At 30.9% G+C, this 22,048-nt stretch overlaps 2 protein-coding genes across 4 annotated transcripts in view; one reads left to right on the forward strand and one right to left on the reverse strand.

The window, feature by feature from the left end:
- Window positions 1–3,393, reverse strand: part of Rpn1 (regulatory particle non-ATPase 1) — a 33,786-nt gene extending 30,393 nt beyond the window's left edge. For both annotated transcript variants that reach the window (XR_013027182.1, XM_076497530.1), the window contains exons 1-3: window positions 3,248–3,393; window positions 1,565–1,621; window positions 151–315 (exon numbers count right to left, since the gene is read on the reverse strand). Coding sequence is in view for 1 of the 2 variants with exons in the window: in XM_076497530.1 (XP_076353645.1) it covers window positions 151–315; window positions 1,565–1,621; window positions 3,248–3,322 (297 nt within the window). In the remaining variant the exon portion in view is untranslated. The remainder of the gene's footprint in view (window positions 1–150; window positions 316–1,564; window positions 1,622–3,247) is intronic.
- Window positions 3,394–8,296: 4,903 nt separating this feature from the next.
- Alg14 (ALG14, UDP-N-acetylglucosaminyltransferase subunit) lies at window positions 8,297–21,992 on the forward strand. Of its 2 annotated transcripts, XM_076497536.1 has the most exons (5): window positions 8,297–8,576; window positions 10,764–10,888; window positions 14,375–14,545; window positions 19,248–19,307; window positions 20,612–21,992. In XM_076497536.1, exons 1-5 carry the CDS (start codon window positions 8,435–8,437, stop codon window positions 20,783–20,785), a joined length of 672 nt encoding a protein of 223 aa, XP_076353651.1. In that variant the 5' UTR covers window positions 8,297–8,434; the 3' UTR covers window positions 20,786–21,992. The 2 variants fall into 2 exon arrangements, with proteins under 2 accessions (XP_076353651.1, XP_076353652.1); XM_076497537.1 differs by lacking the exon at window positions 19,248–19,307.
- The last annotated feature ends 56 nt before the right edge of the window (window positions 21,993–22,048 follow it).

Below are 22,048 nucleotides of genomic sequence, written 5' to 3' on the forward strand. Positions count from 1 at the left end.
AAAACGTTGTGTTACCAAATGTTTTACAGTATATTATGATTTTTAAAGAAAAGTAACATTAAATTACAGATTTTATTACTGTGAATTATCTCTGTACTGAAGTAAACAAAGACTTCTTAGTTTAATTTACACTCACAATGATAAACTTACCTTAATTTCCTCACTTGACATTTTTTCATAGATTTCTTTCAAAGTTCCAAAGTGAGGTCTAAGAAATTTGAGTGGTTTTGGAACAGAAGTCATAGATGTAGTAGAAGCTCGAATTAAATTTCGAAGACTTTCAAGAGCAGGAAGGTACAACTTGGTATCATCTTCCTGATAAAACAGTACATTAAACAGTTTGATCACTGAAGTAGTAGTAAAGCAAAACTAAATAACAATTTGTACACATAATACTTACTTCATGAAACATACATTTTTTCAGTAACTTGGCATGTGTGACAAATATGTATAAGGTTTATACATGGGGATCACAAAAGTTACATATCATAATAATCTTGACTAATAGCACTGAAATTTTACATGTGAAGTTTATACTTTAAGAAAATTCATGACGCTGTTCAAGCATTGAAAAAATACAAATATTGTTATGACTCTGGGCTAATTTTTGTCCCTTTATGAGTTCAAAAGTTCTTAAATAATCACTTTTTCTCTTCTCCCTTATTGATATAGGAGAAATTTTATTCCAGTTCATACCTGTCCATAAGATACTTTGGGAAAAAACTTCTCTCATATATAAGAAAAGAAGAGAAAAATTTATTTAAGAATTTTGGACTCATAAAGGACACAAATTAGCCCTAAGTTATGACAGTATTTGTATTTTACAATGCTTGAGCACCCCTGTGAATTTTCATAAAGTTGCAAATTTTAAAATTATCTTCTATTAATTTGACTTGTGCTCTTCTTATTTGGAGATTTGGCCAATATATTTCAAACCACATTGACATAAGATATTATATACAGCTTGTTTTATTCCATCTGGAATTCTTTATTCAAATTACAATGGATTTTATATCATAATATACCAAAATATCTTCATGATCTAACTCAATGATTTCATTTCAATTCACAAAATCTATTTTTCTTCATAGAAAATATGTTAAAGCCTAAAGTAAGGATTTAGCAACAAGTTTTACCTGAGAGCCTATGCAATAGGTCTATAAGAAAGGTGTTTACTTATAAATATGACGATTTTGCTTGATGATGAATTAGGTGCTTACAGTTTGCATACTATTTATGAAACAGATTTTAGTTAGTAAGCAAAGAGAATGCTGTGCAATTAATCTTTAGACTATATATTTTATATTTTATGACCTAAAAATGTCTCGTATTTTATTGAATTACTCGTAAATGTGATGAGAGAAATGAATATCAGACACAAAGCTCTTTTCATTTTTACAAATTATGGTATGAAAAAAAACCATTAATGGCTTTAATAGTGAAAGTGTATATGCTCAGATTTATTGTAAATAATCTAAAAAACTAATGTTACACACAATGTTATTCTTACGTGCAAACAGTAAATAGCTATTGCCAAAAAATAAATTTTAAACTTGTTACTTACACGTAACCTTTGTACAAGCATTTCTAGTTCTTCCTGTAACTGCTTATCTTCTTCAGACTATCAAAAGAAACTACTTATTCATGTCTCAAAACAAAATATATATGGTGAATGATTGATTTAATCAAGAAAATAACCACATTACCATTTCTAATTATTATTGTATTTAATTATTACAGCTATCCAAATAATAAAAATGTTGCTTTTATGATTTATTATCATTTTAATTTAATTCAAGGGTATTCAACTAAATAAATTTAACAACTCATGAAAATAATCAACTAATCAAAATCAGTGTTTTTAATGTTACCATTTTTCATAATTCCAACTATCAAAATCTCATAAGAAAATAATCAATTATTTAAATGAAATTAATTGATATGCCTGACAATTGATTAGCAAATACCACTTACTATCCAGCACTAATTTTAATCTAATGGAGAAAACAAAACAGAACTACAGAGTTTTGCAGAAATGCAAACAGCTAGAAATTATAACCTTTTTAAATATCTATTTTAAACTTTCCCTTTTTCTTAAACAATTTATGTTGATAGATACAGTCACCTGCTGGTTGTAACTAATAAAGTTTAAATTTGTTCCTATTAGGTACTATCTTGAAAAACTGACTGCCAATAAAGTTGAAACAGTTACAGGGCCAGTTAACTTTCTTTTTTCACTTGTAATGAATCTGTTAATCAAAAGAAGTGTAAAACAAAGTTCACTATTCAACAAGCAAGCAACCTTGTATCAAGAAAATTGTTTAGTACATGTTCTTATAATCAGGTACCATAATTGATACAGTATGAAACTTAAGCTTTTAACACAAAAATTGTGAAATGAGAAAAACCTAAAATAAATACTCTCTTTGATTAACTTTACTCCAAATTTCTATTTGTAAAGACAGGAATGTATTTATTCTTTTAATATTAATAATATTAACAAGTTTTGCTATTCTTACTGCAATCACTACAGCCAAAGAAAAATGTCATTTTCTGCAAGACTCAAGTTATGCAGTAATTTTTCTTACTAGCAGAGCCAATACAACTAATGCCAAGTAATTTAAATTTAATCTAACAACGTAAAACTTCATTCATACACAGCTGTCAGGCACAGTCACTAATTTGAAACTCAGCAGTTAGGCAAATACACATTACTCCATAAATTTTTAAATTACATTAAATTTACTCATTTCTTTTGCAGCATTATACAATAAAATCTCAAGAGCACACAATTTAGTTTTATTAGCTATTTATTTATTTCTTAAATTAAAATTTCATTTGTTTTATTCGAGTTGCAACAGTAATACCAACAAGTGAAGGAAATTTTCGATAAAAATAATAATGTTCCAAAACAAAGTTGAAATAACTTCTCTACTTTACTTTATTTTCTCTAGAAATTTCAGTGAAAATATATCATCTTAAACAATTCAAGTGTCATCGTTCTACTTCTAATGCTTTCTTGAGACATAAAACTATGACACAGCATTTAAACGTAGGCCTAACCCTTAAACAGTACTCGGTTGGAACAGTATTACGTACTAAGCCTAACGTAGTAGTTGTTAGTAACATGCATAATATATATATATATATATAAATTACTGTCATCTGTACTCATATACAAAGTTGAAAGCATCGTATTATTTACCAGCAAATGTGAGCCAACAACTTTTTAAAGGAATACACTTACTAGATCTTTCTCATTTCCTTCTTCATTTTTATTTTTATTATTTTTCTCACTTTCTTTTACAGCTTGATCCTTCATAATTTTCTAGTACAACTGACTGTATTCTTACTGATAAAGTTTCCGGTACTTCCAACAACTACCAAAAGAGGGCAATAAAGATGTCTTTTGTTTGTTTTAATTTATGTATTTCAAATACCATGGAATTCCATGATAACGAATTCCTATTTTAAAAGTAAAGAGTTTGAAGATTTTTCAGGAAGCTACATGTCCGTTTGTTTGACTTTTCTTTTAGTAAGGTTTTTGTAAGCTGTTGTCAGACTTTAATGAAATACTTCACACTTAATTAATGGTTCTCAGCATAGTTTTAAAGAAGGGTTTCCTATCCTTATTTTCTTTCAGGCCCGGCATGGCCAAGCGCGTAAGGCGCGCGCCTCGTAATCCGAGGGTCGTAATCCCAGCCGTGGGTCAATCCTACTATTCGTTGGTAAAAGAGTAGCCCAAGAGTTGACGGTGGGTGGTGATGACTAGCTGCCTTCCCTCTAGTCTTACACTGCTAAATTAGGGACGGTTAGCGCAGATAGCCCTCGAGTAGCTTTGTGCGAAACTCCAAAACAAACAAAATCCTTATTTTTTTATATTTTTTGTTTATAAAACCTCCACAATTTTAGATAAAGCCATTGCACTTAATGTTGTTTATCAAGACTTGCAGAAATCTTTATATCAGGTTTTAGATGCTTTACAAGAGACTAATCATTAGGTTGTTTTCTCTTCTTCTTCTAAATAATAAATATTGGCTTGAAATATACATCCGAAACTGTCAGTGACTGGGGTCGTTTTCTTATGTGATGTGTCTGTGTTCAAATGTTGAACTTGTGAGTGAAAGTAGACAAGATTATGTTATAATTTCTAAAGTTTTAGTTAATGTATTTAAGCTCTGTGAGAGTATATGCAGACGAAGATTTAAGAAATATTTCACATCTTGAACAGTTGGTAGGTGGAAACAAGATCTAACCAGATGATTGCATTAATTTTGAGCTCGTTTAAGACAAAATTGGGAAGGTTAAAGAACGATAAGGCTTCTGAGGTAGATAATATTTCCCCAACAGTTTTGAAAAAGATTAAAAATGTGATATATGAGCCACTCACTACTATTTTAATGGTGTAGAGGTGCCAGAAGGAAGGAAGTTGGTTAATGTTACTCCGATTTTCAAGGGAGATAATTAAAATTGTCCAAGTAATTATAATCCTATTAGTCTTACATCAGTGGTGAGGAAAGTTTTAAGAGTCTGATAAAAAAATGTCTTTGAAAAGGTTATTTCTTATGTTGATGAGGGAAAGGGTGTATATTTGGTGTGTCTGGATTTCAGGAAGTATTCCACAAGGTGCCACATAAAAGATATTTAAAAAATCACATAAGGTGTGAGGGATAAGTGAGAAAATTGGATAAAAGAGCCGCTAGATGGAAAAAAGAAAGGGTTGATACAAACTGAGTTTCGTCAATCTGGATTAATGTCATAAATGGGGTACCTCAGGGATTAGTCTTAAGACCTTTGCTCTTTTAATTTCATCAGTGATATGGACGAAGGAATGCTCAATAAAGTACTTAACTTTACAGAAAATATTAAAGTCTTGGGGTTGATAGCTGTGAAGATGATTATGATGATTTAGAAAAGAATTTAAATCATTTAGTGATTAGGCAAACAAACTGCAAATGAGTTTTAACTATAATAAATGCAAGATAATGCATATGGGTTTAACACAGTTTCACTTATAAGTATAATTTGGATGGAAATGACCTTAGCAGTGTCATGAAAGAAAGGGATCTTGATGTGAGAGTTGATCAGTCTCTAAAGTCATCCAAATAGGGTACTGTTGATAGTGGTAAGAAAAATAGCATTTTGCATTTTAGATTATATCTACAAAAATATTTAATACAAGTCTAAAGAATTTATAATTTTATTCGATAGGCCATTGGTAAGACTACATTTGGTACATGGTGGTCAGTCTTGGGCTTCTTTAAGAAAGGCACTGAAATGTTGAAAAACGTTTAGAGAAGAGTTACTAGAATGGTGCCTTGGACGGAGTGGTTGTTATACAAGGAAAGGTTAAAATCTCTGAAACTGTTTTATCTTCTTTAAAAAAAAAAAGAGTTTGTATGACTGAGGTATTAAGACAGTATATGGAACTGATAATGTTAATGCATCATCTTTTTTTCGTACTTAACAGAGAGAATAGTAGGACCAGATGACACAAATATAAATTTTTGCAGAATAGGAGTTATTTTCAGTTAAAACAATTTTATTTTTTTAACAGGGCGGTTGAATTTTGGAATAAGTTGCCTTTGGACATTGCAGAGAGAGTAAATTTAAGTGAATTAAAAAGAAAGTTTTATAAGTATATGAATGATAAGGGCTGGCTTTAAGATTTTTAAAATTTATTTATTAATAATTTTAGTTCAGTTCATAAGATAAAACAGCCGAGATGGACCATAGCTCTCTTGTTGTTTCAAAAAGTTATGTTATCATTTTTTTTTTATTTCTATTGAGCCATAAACTTATTAAATGGTTACCTTCATTATGTGGTTTATGCTAGTAGTTTCTATTATTTCAGAATTCTAGTCTACATGTGTATAGATATGGATTATTGTATCAAAGTTCTTGTTTTTGTTGTTGTTTTATTTAAACAATGGTAACGTGTGTTTTTTTAAATAATAATGTTTTATTACACAACGTAACACAAATTTTGGTCCTGGATCGTATGTGTTATTTCTTAATTGCTTTTATTGTAAAAGTACAGAAAATGGTCATTATTCCCTTCAAACTTTGCTTTTGTGACCAGGATAATGAAATTTAGAAATTAACCTATTTTCAATGTATAAACGGGCAAATTTGCACATTTTCATTTGCATAAGGTCTGAATAAAACAACATATGAATGAAGATGTACATGTATTTGTACTAAACCTATACAAAAATGTTTAGAAGTGACTAGTTTTTCGAGATTTGCGACTTTTATGTAAATCACTTTCATGTATCAGCCCTCAAATATAGTTTCTCATCATGCTTTCGTTATACGATTCCAGGTCACAAAAGCAAAGTTTGAAGAGAAAAATAGGTCTTTTCCATTTACTTTAGTCATAAGCAATTGGGAAATAGCACTTTCTACCCAGGAACAAAAAAAAAAAAAATTTGTAGGGCCCGGCATGGCCTAGCGCGTTAAGGCGTGCGCTTCGTAATCTGAGGGTCGCGGGTTCGCGCCCGAGGCGCCAAACATGCTCGCCCTCCCAGCCGTGGGGCGTTATAATGTGACGGTCAATCCCACTTTTCGTTGGTAAAAGAGTAGCCCAAGAGTTGGCGGTGGGTGGTGATGACTAGCTGCCTTCCCTCTAGTCTTACACTGCTAAATTAGGGACGGCTAGCACAGATAGCCCTCGAGTAGCTTTGTGCGAAATTCCAAAACAAATAAAAATTTTGTTACATAGTGCTGTTATTTATTTGGTGGTTGTAAATTATAGGCCGAATGGTTTTTCTGCCATCTTGCATTTAATTTTATTTTGATAATAATATTATCTAACATATATGACTGGAACGCATACCATAGTAAGCACTATTGAAATTATAATTTGATTGGGTTGAGAAAATATCTTCGGGTAAATTAGGAACGAATTACAAGTGTTGCTGAAATCAAATACGTTTCAGTAACAAAGCTGTCCTTTAACCAAAACAACAGTTAGCGTTTTAGTACTCCATTAGCAGTTATAGAAAGTTAAAGTTTTTCTAAGTATCTGGTTTCTTCGCTTGTTACGCTTTATTTTATATCACAATATATTGTTTATTTTAATTGCAAAGGTACGTGAGGTCTATTTGCATTAGCGGTTTTTAATCTGAAATGATAAACTGAAAGAAAATCAGTTTGTGAAATGACAACCTCTGTTAATTTTTGCCAAAACAAACAATTAGATTTGATTTGTTTAGTTGTTTGAAGTTAAGAACAAAGCAACCTAATGGGCTATCTGTGCTTTGCCCATCACGGCTATTCTACCTTTGCAAGTGCGCAACTTACTGCTTTGCCACTGGAGGGTCGTGAAGTTTGGTCGCTGTTTCTAAAGTGCACATATGATTAAAAAGTGTGGAGTGCATTTTTTTTTTTCTAAATTTAAAGCGAACAATGAGTTTTCTGTCCAGTATGCAAGCCACTAAGGCGCACTCGACCCATCCAAAGGGAACGAGCTAAAATATAAGTGTTTCGGGAAATTTTAAATATGTAAATTTGAAAATAATAAAATGAGTTATGTAATTTTAACATATTGATGATTTTAGTAATAAATTTATAATAACATTTAAGTAAACTAAATATTTTTTCCACATTATCTTTAATTTGTATAATTTGTATTCAAATCAAAGGTCCTTTCCAGTAGCTTGGTGATATATCTGATGGCTTCTAAAGCTAAATCGGGTTTTGATACCTGTGGTGGGTACAACATAGATAACCCACTGGGCTTCACAGCAAGACCAACATACAAACAGAATCAAAGGCTTGTAACACCAGTATTTCAGATCAGTCTATCTTTCGTGTTTTGCAAGCCTAAGCGGTCTGCCCACTGAGCAAAGTGGGCAATCGCCCAGGGATCCACACATGGAAGAGCCACGATTCTATGCCGTTTAATCTATTTCTGATTTCTATTATCAATATGGGACCTCATTTACTGAATATTGCCCGGGGCTCCCAAATGATCAAGACTGCCCTGTTTTAACCAAAATGCCTTTTATCAGTAGTAAAGCTCATTAGTTTGACTGTACGATGATAAACAAAATATTTATGTTATTTTTAACATAAAGCTTAATCATATGGGTTTTCTAATGTTCCGCAAGCTGTCAATGTTCAAGTTGTAACGTTTAGATAATATACTGTTGTAAAATATATTTTACAACATGCAGAATTTCTAATAGTCCATAGGGGCGCTCCATCACTCTGCTTTTCAATGGAAAAAAACAAGCATACGAATTTAGTATATATTTTACAACATGCAGAATTTCTAATAGTCTATAGGGGCGCTCCATCACTCTGCTTTTCGATGGAAAAAAACAAACATACGAATTTAGTCTGTGCATGTAACATTAGTGCTCTTTAAATCCCAAATCATTTGATTTCTAACGATCGTTGTATTTTGAGAAATTTATATCAGTTTGTAATGATTTTATATCTAATTTTATTTCTTCTCTTTGTTTTTTTCATTAGAATTATAATTACTTTGAAAAGAGTTCAATGCAATAACTCTAACAGTTTTGTGGCCAAAAAACTTTCCGTCAAAGTAATGGCAATTATTGGATCTGGTAGGTTTACGCTAAGTCCTGTTTCTTTGAAACATTAATCATTACCAAAATTATGAAAAAATAAGTAATATTAGAATGAAATATTAATTTTTAACATTATATGATTGATGAATTAAAGGAATATTTTTGGACTGGTAAAACTACTATGTGAGAGGTTCTGTTCACTAAACCAGTAATTTGTAATACTGAAGAAGTTAGTACCGCTAGTGCTGTTTTTTAACTTAAGTTCTGTTTTTAGTAACATTAAAATTCAAGTTCTAGATCTGTTTATATGTATATTTCATGTGTCTTATCAAGAATCAGAATTTTGTTTCTAAGTAGGATCTTTCTGCTATACACCCAACTTTAGATATCAAGTGTGAATATTATTTTGTATTCTGACCATAATTTATGCCAACAGACTATGACCAATATTTACAATTTCAGGGTAATACCAAAATTCTTTAAAAAGTCATGCTATTGAGAATATTTGTTGTATTTAGAAGGATCAAGACAATGTAAGGAACTCATCCAAAATGTGAAACATGAAGTTCAGTATACTAAAATGTAAAATAACATACTTTGGATATGAACATTTTAAATAGGTCAACCTGTTATATGAAAAAATCGGTAGAATTGTTAAATATATATTGTGATTGATTTTAACATGATAAATTATGAAGTTTGTAGCTGGGTGTAGCCAAGTTCAAAAAGTAAATCAAATTTATTGAAATATATTAAATATTTCAAAGTCAAAAACTTGTTTTAATGGATTATTTTTTGAAGAATTTTGCCACACTAGAAATATCACCATTATGAATGTTTATTTGTTAAATATTAATTGGATATAATCAATTAATTAACTAAACAATAAATCATTAAAGAAAATTCCACATATTGATCAGCCCTAGTAATAAATAAAGTTTGGAATCAAAGATCCAGTCTTGTTTTTGGCAATATTATTTTTCTCTTGGTGTTACAAAGCTGTTATATGGCTTGTCTCATTATATGATGCAGTGTTAATCAGAAGTTTATTTTAAAATTTTTTTAATAAGTATGCAGATGTAAAAGAATTTATTTAGTGTAGTTTGTTTCCTGGTGCTTGGAGAGAGAATTATAAAGGGATGAATGGTCCTCTTTCAGTTTGTTTTTAATTATTATGGTCAAATTTAGCATTATGAACTAAACAACTCATTTTTTTGTCTTAATAATAATATTCAGAATTTCATATTTTTACATATGTTGATTTTTTTTATTAGTATGCCTCACATGATTTTAAATGATATTTTTCATTTTTAGTAAAATTTACTCTCCTATTAATTTACTAATGAATCTTCTGATCATCATTTATTGTAAAACTATTAATATTTTAGTTTTTTATAACTTTTCACATGACAATACAAATTTTTACACTTTTGATTGTGATGTAATTGAGTTACTATAAATCTCAAGGCAGAATCTCTATCTTTTTTTTTTTTATATAACATTTTGGGGGCTGAGAGTAATTTATGAGGAATTCCTCTGTACTAACTTGTATTTTATAAATGGTATTTAATATAATTAAGAGTTTCATGTACTTGTGATTTGGAGATCAATATAAACATTTTTCATATTTTATAAAATCTCATTTTGACATTTTTAGTAAAGCAAGCAAGTTAGTTTTCAAAATATTTAACTGATTACAAACCTAAAACCAGGTAATAATGAGTAACAAAATCTTGATATCACTGTCAACATTCTTTAGGAGTTCATGATTTGTCATTCAACTCTTTAATTCTTTAAATATTCACAAACTTGCTCTTGAGGACCTGTCAGCAAATTTCTAAATAAAAGTGACAATATCATTATAATGTAAACTGTTAATATGTAGTTAAAAATAAACACCATATTTTGGAGATGATTCATGTAACAAAAATAAGATGTTTGGAACAATAAATTTTCCAAATAAATAAAATTATTGTTATCCTTGTTTAATATTGTAAAAGCAAGTTATATTTTTTTAAATACATTTTAACCAAGATTGGAATGAAATTAACTGAGAAATTTAAATCTCTAGTGTCATTTTATAAGAATCCAGTGAAATAACACCAATAATATACATTCAGAATTAACTTATTTTCATTCTTTTTTACATCATAGATGAAAAACTAGTGTGGGTTGAAACTGTTGAATTTTTTTATAATTTAATTCTGGAATTGCTGTATACAGGTGGGCATACATCAGAGATTGTCCAGTTAATCCACTCACTTAGTTCTGCCTATTATCCACGAATTTATGTCATTGCATCTTCTGATAAAATGAGCCAGGATAAAGTTCTTGAGCTTGAACAAAAGGTAAGTAAAATAGTTACCATGTTTTATATTAAGTACGTTTAAAATCAGGGCTGTCATTTTAACTTTGTTTTTCATTTGGAAACCTATTAAAGCATTTATTTCATTTTTAGATGTTCCAATATGTCATTAGCTACTTTATGGGAAGGTGTGAGAATTTACTTGTATAACTATAGTCTGATAGGTTTCTTATTGCAGACAGTATACTTTTAATGAAGATAATGGATGATACAACATCAGGACCATCTTCAGAGGTAATGAAATACAAAAGTCAAACCACTGATATCTAAGAAGCAAGCAAAGAACTGCATATATGGCATTCAGTGCAATTGTGGTAGATCATACAAAGGAGAAACAGATGATCTTCTGTCAGTCAGATTGGAAGAGCATTGGAAGGCAAATGTCAAGGGTGATATTAACAAGTCTGGCATATCATATCATGCATGGTTTGATGGAGAACACAGACCAGCATGGGATGAAGTCACTATCATCAACATGGAGTCACATTGGACAATAAGGCAGATCAAGGAGTAGCACATATTGCATTGACTACTAATCTTATCAATAAACCAAGTGCAGACATAAGCCTAATATGGCTTCCAGTATTACAAAAAAATAGACAAAAAAGTACTAGAGGTACGTCCAAAATAACTTAAAAAGAGTTCTTCTAATAGCCAAGTGGTTAGCATACCTGTACTTGGGAACATAAGTTTAGCAGTTTGAATCCTGTACTTCCACAAAATGATTTCTGGTAGTGACACATACAAAAAATGTCTTGTAAAGTACCTGATGACAGGCAGAGAATTAAGTGTTTGAAATATTGTGAAAATAATAATAGTCGAAATATACCATTAGTAATACAACTCATGTCAATCATTCTGCAAAAGATGAACGTACATGTGGATGTATATTATTTATTATCTTTAAACTTGCCATATTTACTTTACTATTTTGTTTCTATAAACAGTTATATAAGTGTAACAGTTAAAATAATCAGTATTTATTTTGAAGTTAAATTTTCAATTGTCTTCAAATGTATGCTTAATTATATTATAGTACTCCATGATTTTTAAAAATAACTTGCTAATGTGTGAGCTTGAAATGATATATAAATATATGAATTATAATGTATCAAACTTGAAAAAAATTAGTTATAATATACACACACACACACACACACACACACACACACACTGCTGGTCAAAATCTTAAGGTCAATGAACATGAAGAAAAAATATGCATTTTACGTTGTTAGACTTAACCACTCATTTGAGTAGAGCTTCAAAGATGAAAATAAGAAAAGGGAAAATAAAAAGCTTTTGTAGCATTTAATATGGAAAATGTGAACACTGAAATTAGCCTAAATACTAGCTGGTCTAAAGTTTAAGATCATACCAAAAAGAAGTCTTAAACAGGGTAGGAAATGCCCAACATGAGGTCTCAGTAGTGAGTTACACGGCCGTCATTGTGAACAACTTCTAACATTTGCTTTGGCATTGTTGATATAAGCATTTGCAGAAGGCTGGCTGGAATGTTATTGCAAGTGGTGAAGATGGCTTTATGAAGATCATGCACTGTTTGGAATTGGTGTCCATTTCTATAGACTTCCCTTGCCATCCATCCCCAAATATTTTCAATGGGGGTTCAGTTTGAGCAAACACGCTGGATGGTCCAAAGAATCACATTATTCGCCATGAAAAAGTCCTTTGTCCTGCAGGCATTGTGGATTGCAGCATTGTCCTCCTGAAAGATTCAGTCATTTCCACACAAGCAAGGGCCTTTAATCAATAAGGATGCTCTCTCCAACATGCCAATGTAACCAGCTACTGTTTGACACCCCTGTATGACCTGAAGCTCCATTGTCACATGGAAGGAGAAAGCACCCCAGATCATGATGGAACCTTTCCCACTGTGTCGTATAGAAAATGTCTGTGGTGGGATATTTTTATCGTGCCAGTAACATTGGAAGCCATCTGGACTATCCAAATTAAATTTTTTCTCATCAGAGAACAAAACCTTCATCCACTTTTCTGTGTCCCATGTTTGGTGCTTCTCCACAAAGTTTAACCGACCTATTTCGTGGTGTGGAATGAGACGTGGCTTTTGAAGACGTTTACAGTTTTTAAAGGCTTCCTCTCGTAGATGCTGTGTTATTGTTTTTGATATGCATTCTGTGTTCTTAAGGACCTTAATCTGATTTGATGATCAGCTGGTGTCTTGCTGGAGAACCCGTCAAATCCTCCTGCTCAACGCTGGCGAAATTTTTTTGAGCCTACTACTGGAAATTTTCCGTATCCCTCAGGGTATTTTAAAAAATTTCCAACAGCAGGTTTACTATGCCCAATCTCACCAGTGATGGCACATTGAGAGAGACCTTGCTTTTGCAGCTCAACAATTCTGCCACGTTCAAACTCTGTCAACTTTTTAGCCTTTGCCATGTTTTTACCCAATGCAACACAGGAGATGTTAGTAGGAGATGTTGACAACGCTAATGCTTGAACATGAATGACTAAATTTCTTTAAGTGTTTACCAATTAACACTTCATTTCAGTATGGTCTTAAACTTTTGACCAGTTAGTATTTAAGCTAATTTCATAGGGTTCACATATTCCCTATTAAATGCTAAAAAAGGATTTTATTTTCCCTTTTCATCTTTCAAAGCTCTACTCAAATAAGTGGTTGAGTCTAACAATACAAAATGCATATTTTTTCTATATGTTCATTGGCCTTAAGATTTTGACCAGCAGTTATATATATATATATATATATATATATGTAAAAGGGAAGTTGAACACACACACACACCTGCCTATCTTGAGCTATGATCCTCTAGACCAGGGATTCTCAAAATGTGGTATTTGTAGCCTAAGTCTTGGCTGTACATGACACAATTAAAATATTAAAAATATCGTACCTTGAGCTATGGTCCTCGAAACCAGGGATTCTCAAACTGTGGTATTTGGAACTAATGTTGGCTATATGTGACACAATTAAAATATAAAATAAAAATCATAAACTTTGTAATAACTTCTATCTGAGTTTTCCACATGCATGTGCATATTACTAATCACTTATAGATTCACTTTCTATTCTCATAGATCTACAGTAGTTTCTTCAGTAGTTAAAATTGATAAAAATGGTACCAAATATTTTTCAGTCATGCCAGAAAAAAATCATCCTTCACATTAATGGGTGAGTGTTAGAAATATTGATTTTTGTTAAAAGTTTTTATTCATTATTTAAATTAGGCCTAAGCAGGCAATAATTAGTATTCAGTCCTGAAACATTTGAGAACCACTGAACTAGATATTACACAAATTGTGTTCAGATGCATGTATACTGGTTATATTTCATGATCTCATCTTTATTTTTTGTTTAACTTTACAAGTCAACAGGAATGAATACATAAGAACTCATTATTCTATTAGTGTATACTGCTTTGCTGTTAGTTTTTCCTAGTGTAGTAACAAAGTTTTGTTTTTGTTCTAGTTACAAGCACATGCAACACAACAACATTGTAAAGAACATTATCAAAAGTTCTGTATTGAAAAAATTCCAAGGAGTAGGGAGGTTCACCAGTCATATATTACAACAGTTATCTCCACCGTATATTCTATTCTCTATTCATTCCCATTAATTCTCAGACACAAACCAGATATGGTAAGTTCTTTGTGTGTGATAAGTTGTGACATTTTAGTTGTATGTAATCCAATAATATCTTGTGAATACCAGTTCATTATCAGTGTTCTAATTTTTGCTGAACCATGTGTACTTGTTTTCCCAGGATCATTCTTCTTCAAGAGTATAGATTATCCTTGAGGAAAGATAGATTTTGTTAGATTAAAAAAGAGAAACAGGTAATGTAAAGTAATTTTTTTAATTCATGTCGTATTTTGTGTTGTTAAAAAGTGCCTTACTTACAAGTGAGTTAACCATTTAGCTCAGTCAAAAGAGTACTTGCTTGGTGTATAAAGAATCTTGGATTCAAATTAATGGTGAGTAGATACATTATATGAAACAAATTTAATACAGTAAACCCTGTCTAAGGCAGAATCACATGGGACTGAGTAAAATTTCAGCTTAAGCAGGTTTTGTGGCTCAGACATAGCGAACATGCATTTCCTTAATTATATATAGTTTTATACTTGCTTGACTCAAGGGGAGAAAGATGTTTGTGAATAAAGTTATTATAGTGTTTATGCTATATTTATTAGAATAAGAACAAAAACAGACATTCAAAATATATACAAGTACACAAAATCTTAATCAAATTTATTTGAAGAAAGTGTCCAATTTCATCTGTTTTGTTTTTTAATGGGCTTTCACGTAATTAAAAGAGAATGTCAATTCTACAACCTTTTAATGAAGTTCATTTCCTCCATTCATTTTTGCATACAATTTGATAGTGTTAATATAATTTAACACTTGCAATGAAGGAGGAATTTCTATTTCCTCACTATCTTTTCCATTTTGTTCATCTTCTGACTCTCTCACACTGTTACCATCTTGTGATTCTATTATAGATTTTAAATCAATTTCATCAGTGTCTGTTAAAACATTCTTGTCAACGTTCACAAAACTTTCCACGTTCACAGAATCATCTGCATCAATCTTCTCAGAGTTTAGATTTCACTAGAATCATCATAACAAACAACTTCTCCACAATTTCTTCCATTATCAAGAATAAATCTACAGTTTTGAAAGCACTTTATTACGCATTCATCTTATATGCGTTTGATTGAATGATTTAAAAATACAATTGCATCTAACACGTCAATTCTCATGGAAATTTCAGATGCTCTCTTACAGTCGTTCATGTTTGCAATAACATGCTGAAGCATAATTTTTTTTTTTAATTTTATATTCCCTGTATAATTCTGTTATCTAGTGGCTGTAGGACTGATGTTGTACATGGAGGAAGAAAGACTAAATGAACATTTGAAAGTTGAACTTTTGGGTGATAAGTTGCACTATCTAGGAAAAGTAGAATATTCCTATTTTTGTTCCATTCTTTTGTTTAGTTTTTTCCAAAATTCCTCAAATATAGCACTTGTCATCCACACTTTATTATTTGGTTTCCATTCCACAGGAAGTTGATTCTTCCTTAAATTTTTGAAACAGTGTGGACTTTCACTTTTACATATTACCCATGGTTTCTCTAGTTTTCCATCAGCAAATGTGACCAAAAGTACAGTCAATCATTCTTTTGAATGGTGACCTCCAGAATAATGACGGCAGAAAAAAGAACAGAATATATTTAACCAATACTTACTCTAACAAAATGCCCAAGGATTTAGTAACATTTAAACAAATGATTAATTAAATAAGAAATTAATATTTAATCAAAAACATTTTTTCCACCTTACACAGGTTCTAATCCTAATTGTTTATAATAGATGAGGTTGGTGAAAGATAGTTTTCTGTCTGTATCATGCAGGTTCCACCATACAGAGGGCCTTTTATAAGAGAAATCTTAAGATAAAGCTGCAAAATTTTGATATTTCCAGCTTGTACAGGTTTCTACCCTATGCAGTTTCTGGCTTAGACAGGTTTTACTGTATATTGACCCATCCTATGACCCTGAAATTAAGCCAGAGGATGGGCTTTTTTTTCTATGATTAGAAGAAATGCTGCCCTTTGAGCAGCTGTTTGTACTAGTAATTATTAAGCTGCCCAGCATTGCCAGGTGGGTTAAGGCATTCGACTCATAATCTGAGGGTCACAGGTTTGAATCCTTGTCACACCAAACATGCTTGCCCTTTTAGCTGTGGAGGCATTATAATGTGATGGTCAATCTCATTATACGTTGGTAAAAGAGTAGCTCAAGAGTTGGCATTGGGTGGTGATGACAAGCTGCCTTTTCTCTAGTCTTATACTGCTAAATTAGGGAGGGCTAGTGCAGATAGCTCTCATGTAGCTTTGTGCAAAATTTAAAATCAAACAAACAATTATTAAGCTTAATATTCATATCTCATTAAAAAAAGTTTTAGATAAACTGAACATTTTCTGTATAAAAAATGTTCAGAATGTACTGACCAAAACTGCAATGTTTTTACATAAAGAAAGTGGTAACCTTTATTAAAAAAAAAACAGCTTAAGAACTTAATTTTGTAGTACAATATTTATAAATTACGTAAAGACATACTCAAATCATTACGTACAGTCCTATTGAAAGTACTGTTCTTGTTGTGAGGAGGATACTTTTATATGAAACTGTGTTCTGTTATATAGAAATATTTGTTGCACATGCTATAGTTATTTTTCTAATTGTCTTAATCTTGAATACCAAAGTGTGAAAAGTTTTTATGAATTTTTGTTTGTAGTGTTATTCAACAGATGGCACTACATTGTCTTTAATATTTCTGTCACTACTTTACTTGTATAGCTTGACTTTTCAAGAAGTAATTTACTAGCAAACCAAGGAAATATATATGTAATGGAAAAACAAATTACCCTTTAATTTAGCACTTTATATGCCAAAAATGTTTGTTGTACCTTGACTTTTCCAACACAGTCACATATTTAAGCAAAAAAAAGTTGCTTGTATAATAGTTGATTAGTGATAAGCATTTATATGATAGTTCCAATATTGTATAGTTCACAACATTGATTTTATAATATCAGTGTTTTATACTGTAGTTCATCATAGTATTAGCATTGAATTGAACACAATTAGGTTTCATTATATTTTTTCTGTTTATTCAGTACAAATAGAATTATGTTTATTAAGAAACATAAAACTAAACATTAAAAGAAGTATATGTTAATATTAAATATACATCAGTATCTATTTTAATATTCATCTGTTAACAATGTCAAATAATAAGTGTTTACTGTTTATCATCTTCCATTCTAGTTTCTCCGTCACACCATACATGCCTGCCTTTTTAGCTGTAGGGGCATTATAATGTTGTGGTCAGTCCCACTATTCATTAGTAAAAGAGTAGCCCAAGAGTTGCCTTCCCTCTTGTCTTACACTGCTAAATTATGGATGGCTAGCATAGATAGCTCTCGTGTAGCTTTGTGCAAAATTCAAAACAAACCAAAATATTCTGATTTATGTCAACTCTGTAACTACACACTTTGGCTGAGGTCACATGACCAGGAAAGAGTAATTACATCTCCTTGAAAAATACAGTACGTGGCACATTCTGGGGATTCTTGAAGATTTCAAAATACTAGTGAACTTGAGCACTTTCAGATAGTTGACTATTGTTTTTCAGATGTAAAAAAGTGTCTTGAACCTATCTAAAAGTGCCCTTCAATAATATCGACTACCTAGTTACCTAAAACTAAATAAACATAAGTTTTATGAATTCGTGGATTGGAGGTTTTAATGCTGAAAATGATTAATGTTATTCAGTCTCAGGGTTTATTAATGTTTCAGGTCACTTAAAGAAGTAAAATGTTCACAATAATTTTTGGGTATGTGGACAGAAGCCAGTGTGTGGAGTTGTGTTTAGCATATATAAACAGAAACCATAGTATAGAGTATGTTCAGGGTACATGGACAGAAGCCAATGTGTGGAATGTGTATTCAGGGTATATGGACAGAAGTTAGTATGTGGACAGATGTTAGTACGTGGAGTATATTTTTAGGAAATATGAACAGAAATTAGTATGTGGAATATATGTTCAGGGTATATGGTCAGAAATTAGTATGTGGAGTATATGTTTAGGGTATACGGACAGAAATTAGTATGTGGACAGAAGTTAGTACGTGGAGTATGTTTTTAGAGAATATGGACAGAAGTCGGTGTGTGGAGTATGTACCTGGGGTATATGGACAAAAGTCAGTGTAAGTGGAGTTAATGGCTGTGGGTGATGTTGACTAGCTGATTTCTTCGTACATGGTGTTCGGAAAGTCACTGTGCACTTATAAACTTATTAACAGACATGTTTCAATATAGAATACAGGAGGTAAATATGAATGACAATTATAAACAATGTTGAAAGTGACCCCTGTTGGCATCAATACAGGCTTGGATCCTTCTTATTTTGTTTATAAACACAGCTATTGTTGCTGGCTTGAAATAGACTGAATGAATGCTGTTATCGCTGCTTTCAAAACTGCACAGTGACTTTCCGAACACCCTGTAGTTTATGAGCTCAAAATTAAGACTGTTAATGTAAATAGTGAAAATAATCCAAAAATATTTTATTTCATGTTGTTCAGACAGTGCAGTTAGTGGTATTTTCAGATCATTCAAATAGAATCAAAACTATGATGACTTTGTTGTTGAAATTATACATGTAGCATAAACCTTGGAATATATAATTTATCTCTGCAGATTATCACAAATTATTCATTTTGATAACACTATATCTATAAAAAATAAAAAAATATACTTATTTCTTACAGATTTTATGTAATGGCCCTGGGACTTGTGTTCCTGTGTGTCTTGTTGCATTTATTCTGTCTGTAAGTATTAAAGTTTGTTCATTTCTTTCACGTTCATTAAGACGAATGAATGATATTTATTGTTTTGTTTTAGAATTCTAACACTAAACTTCAGTGTTAGCCAGCATTGATTATTAACAAAAGATTGTGTTGAATAACTAGGTCTTTTGCAATTCTATTGAATTATCTATTCAGTATTTTAAAGTATGATTATTGGTTATTCAAGTTAGGTCATTAAAAAAAAATAATACATAATGGTAACCTGAACCAAAGTTACATCTTTGAGAAGCATCATATATACGAAACACTTTGTATGTATATGTGTATATATATGTGTGTGTGTGTGTGTGCATCAGTATAGTATGTATTTAAATCTTAAATTTCCTTGTATTTCTGATTGACAAGTTATTCTCTGCGATTTTTTTTTTCCAACTAAAATTGGATGCTCTACAGTGCTGGTAGAACTATTGTCACATTGTTTCTGACAAACACCACCACCTATTAAGCTATTTCCTATGTATTTCTGGAGTTGTAAATGGAATTGGAGAGTGTGTGTACTTATAGTTCTTGCCAAATTAAATAAATTAATCTGACTTGCTGATGTTGCCAGAATAAAGGTAACTGAAAACAAGTTTGCCATAGAATATCACAAACATAACGTACGTATTTATTACTTTCTATTTTTAGTGCACAACTTAATACTTAGAAGATAGAAAATGCTTATTTTTTCTTTTCTGTTCACCCTGTACATAAAACAATGGTGAGTGCAGTGCCTTTCAGTTATTCTCTGTCAACAAACACACACTTGGTGTTCATTTTCTGTGTACTAATTGAATTGAAATATAGCTATTAAGGAACCATATAAGTTTAATTCTGTTGTGTTTGTTTTTTTAAGAATCAAAATCTAATTTAAGTTTAGATTAACCACTTGGCACTAACAAAAGGTCTTTAAAGACATACATAATAAATTTGTCTTGTTTCTTTATTCTTAATATACTTATATCATTACTGACAGCTTTTGTGTTTTATTTAAAGGTATTGCTTAAACTCCACAGAAAGTTAAAAATACTGCATTAAAAAAAGTCATTGAAATAAAAGATTGTAATATATTCTAAGTAGGATAGATCATGGTTTGTTTAAAAGTGTCGATTTTAGTGAAAAGCTGAAACCCTGAATACATGTATAGTAACCAAAAATTTAGAGAAACCTTTTTTTGTAGATAAGAACATCAAGTTAGAAGCTGTTCAAAATTGTATGTCAAATTAGTTTTTGAATGTAAATGGGGTAAGGTATGAAATATTAATGCATTCTTATTCTTTCTAAAGGTTATAGGTGTGAAGAAAAGCACAATTGTGTATGTAGAGAGCATCTGCAGGGTACAAACACTTTCACTTTCGGGTCAGATTCTGTATCATTTTTCTGATTATTTCTTTGTACAGTGGCCTCAGCTGAAAGCAAGATATACACGTGCTATCTACCTAGGCCTTCTAGTAAACTGATGTTTGATTTACTTGTTTAGGAAAGCACATTAACATTGGGCTTGCAAGTTGTTGTTTGTTAATTTGCTACTCTGTTTTAATAGAATCTTACTTTCTAGTTATTGTAGTTTTTGATTAAGAAATATAATATTCAAATATTGATATGTGTTTTACAGTTTGTACTGGAGTTAATACTGTTTTGTGAAAATTGGATATTTAGCTGTGTCAAAAGTGGATATTTAGATAAGTGAAATAGAAATAAATTTGTAATTAAAAATCAGTAAATGGACAAATTAACTTTATTTTGTTCACATAAATCACAGTTGGTTGAAATAAAATTATTTTACAGATGGTATTAAAGGAAAAGGTAAATGGATTGAACTTCCAAGCACAGCTGAGAGAGTGCATGTCTACATGTAATTATTAATATAATTTATATGTTAATATTGTATAAGTTGATTGTAGATCACCACTGTCCTGTGTTAGTTTATGTTCCATTTGTGATGAACATCATGAGTAGTTGGTATTGGAGGTACAGAGAAGTTAGGCCTTGGATGGTCTTGTTTTTTTTTTAAATAATAAAAATCAGTTTATTTTGAAAGCATAAGCTTTGATTTATTTCTTTATTATTTAAAAAAAAAAACATTCAGTTGACACAAACTAGAAACCTTAAGTAAATGATATTAAACGTGGGAGGGGAACTGCCCCCCTTCCTACCATACCTGAATAGTGCCTGTGCTCTACATAATTCCATAATATATTATGTGATTTGGTGAAGTTTATGAATATAGATATTAATTTTTAATTTCTTTTATATGACTATTTTTTTTAAGTGTCAGAAATATGTAAAAATACTAGCGTATCCATTTGCTGTTGTTTTTTTTAAACTCACTTATAATAGTTAATACTAATGTAAAAGTTATTTTTGCAGTATGACATGTGTGATTTTTGAATGGATTCATGTGCATTATACCTGAGCAAGTTCAACTGAAAGTGATTTCTAAATTCTGTTCACTTTTCTAGGTTGCATAAATTTGATAAGATTAGAAAAAGTTTAAGAAGTAAATACACGTACTGAAATCATATGAAATAGTGTCTATTATAATTTCATACGAGATCGAACTTAAGTCTAATTTCTCAAACATTAGGTACGTAAAAAAAAAACTCTTTGAAACGAATATTGTAATATGCTAGTAGCAGTTTTTATTATGTATAATAAATGGTATGCATATGTTTGGTTGTTATTTATGTGCACCATAGTAACAACTGTTTTATCACAACTTC

The sequence above is a fragment of the Tachypleus tridentatus genome, chromosome 4 (genome assembly GCF_004210375.1).
Source record: "Tachypleus tridentatus isolate NWPU-2018 chromosome 4, ASM421037v1, whole genome shotgun sequence".
Classification (NCBI taxonomy): domain Eukaryota; kingdom Metazoa; phylum Arthropoda; class Merostomata; order Xiphosura; family Limulidae; genus Tachypleus; species Tachypleus tridentatus.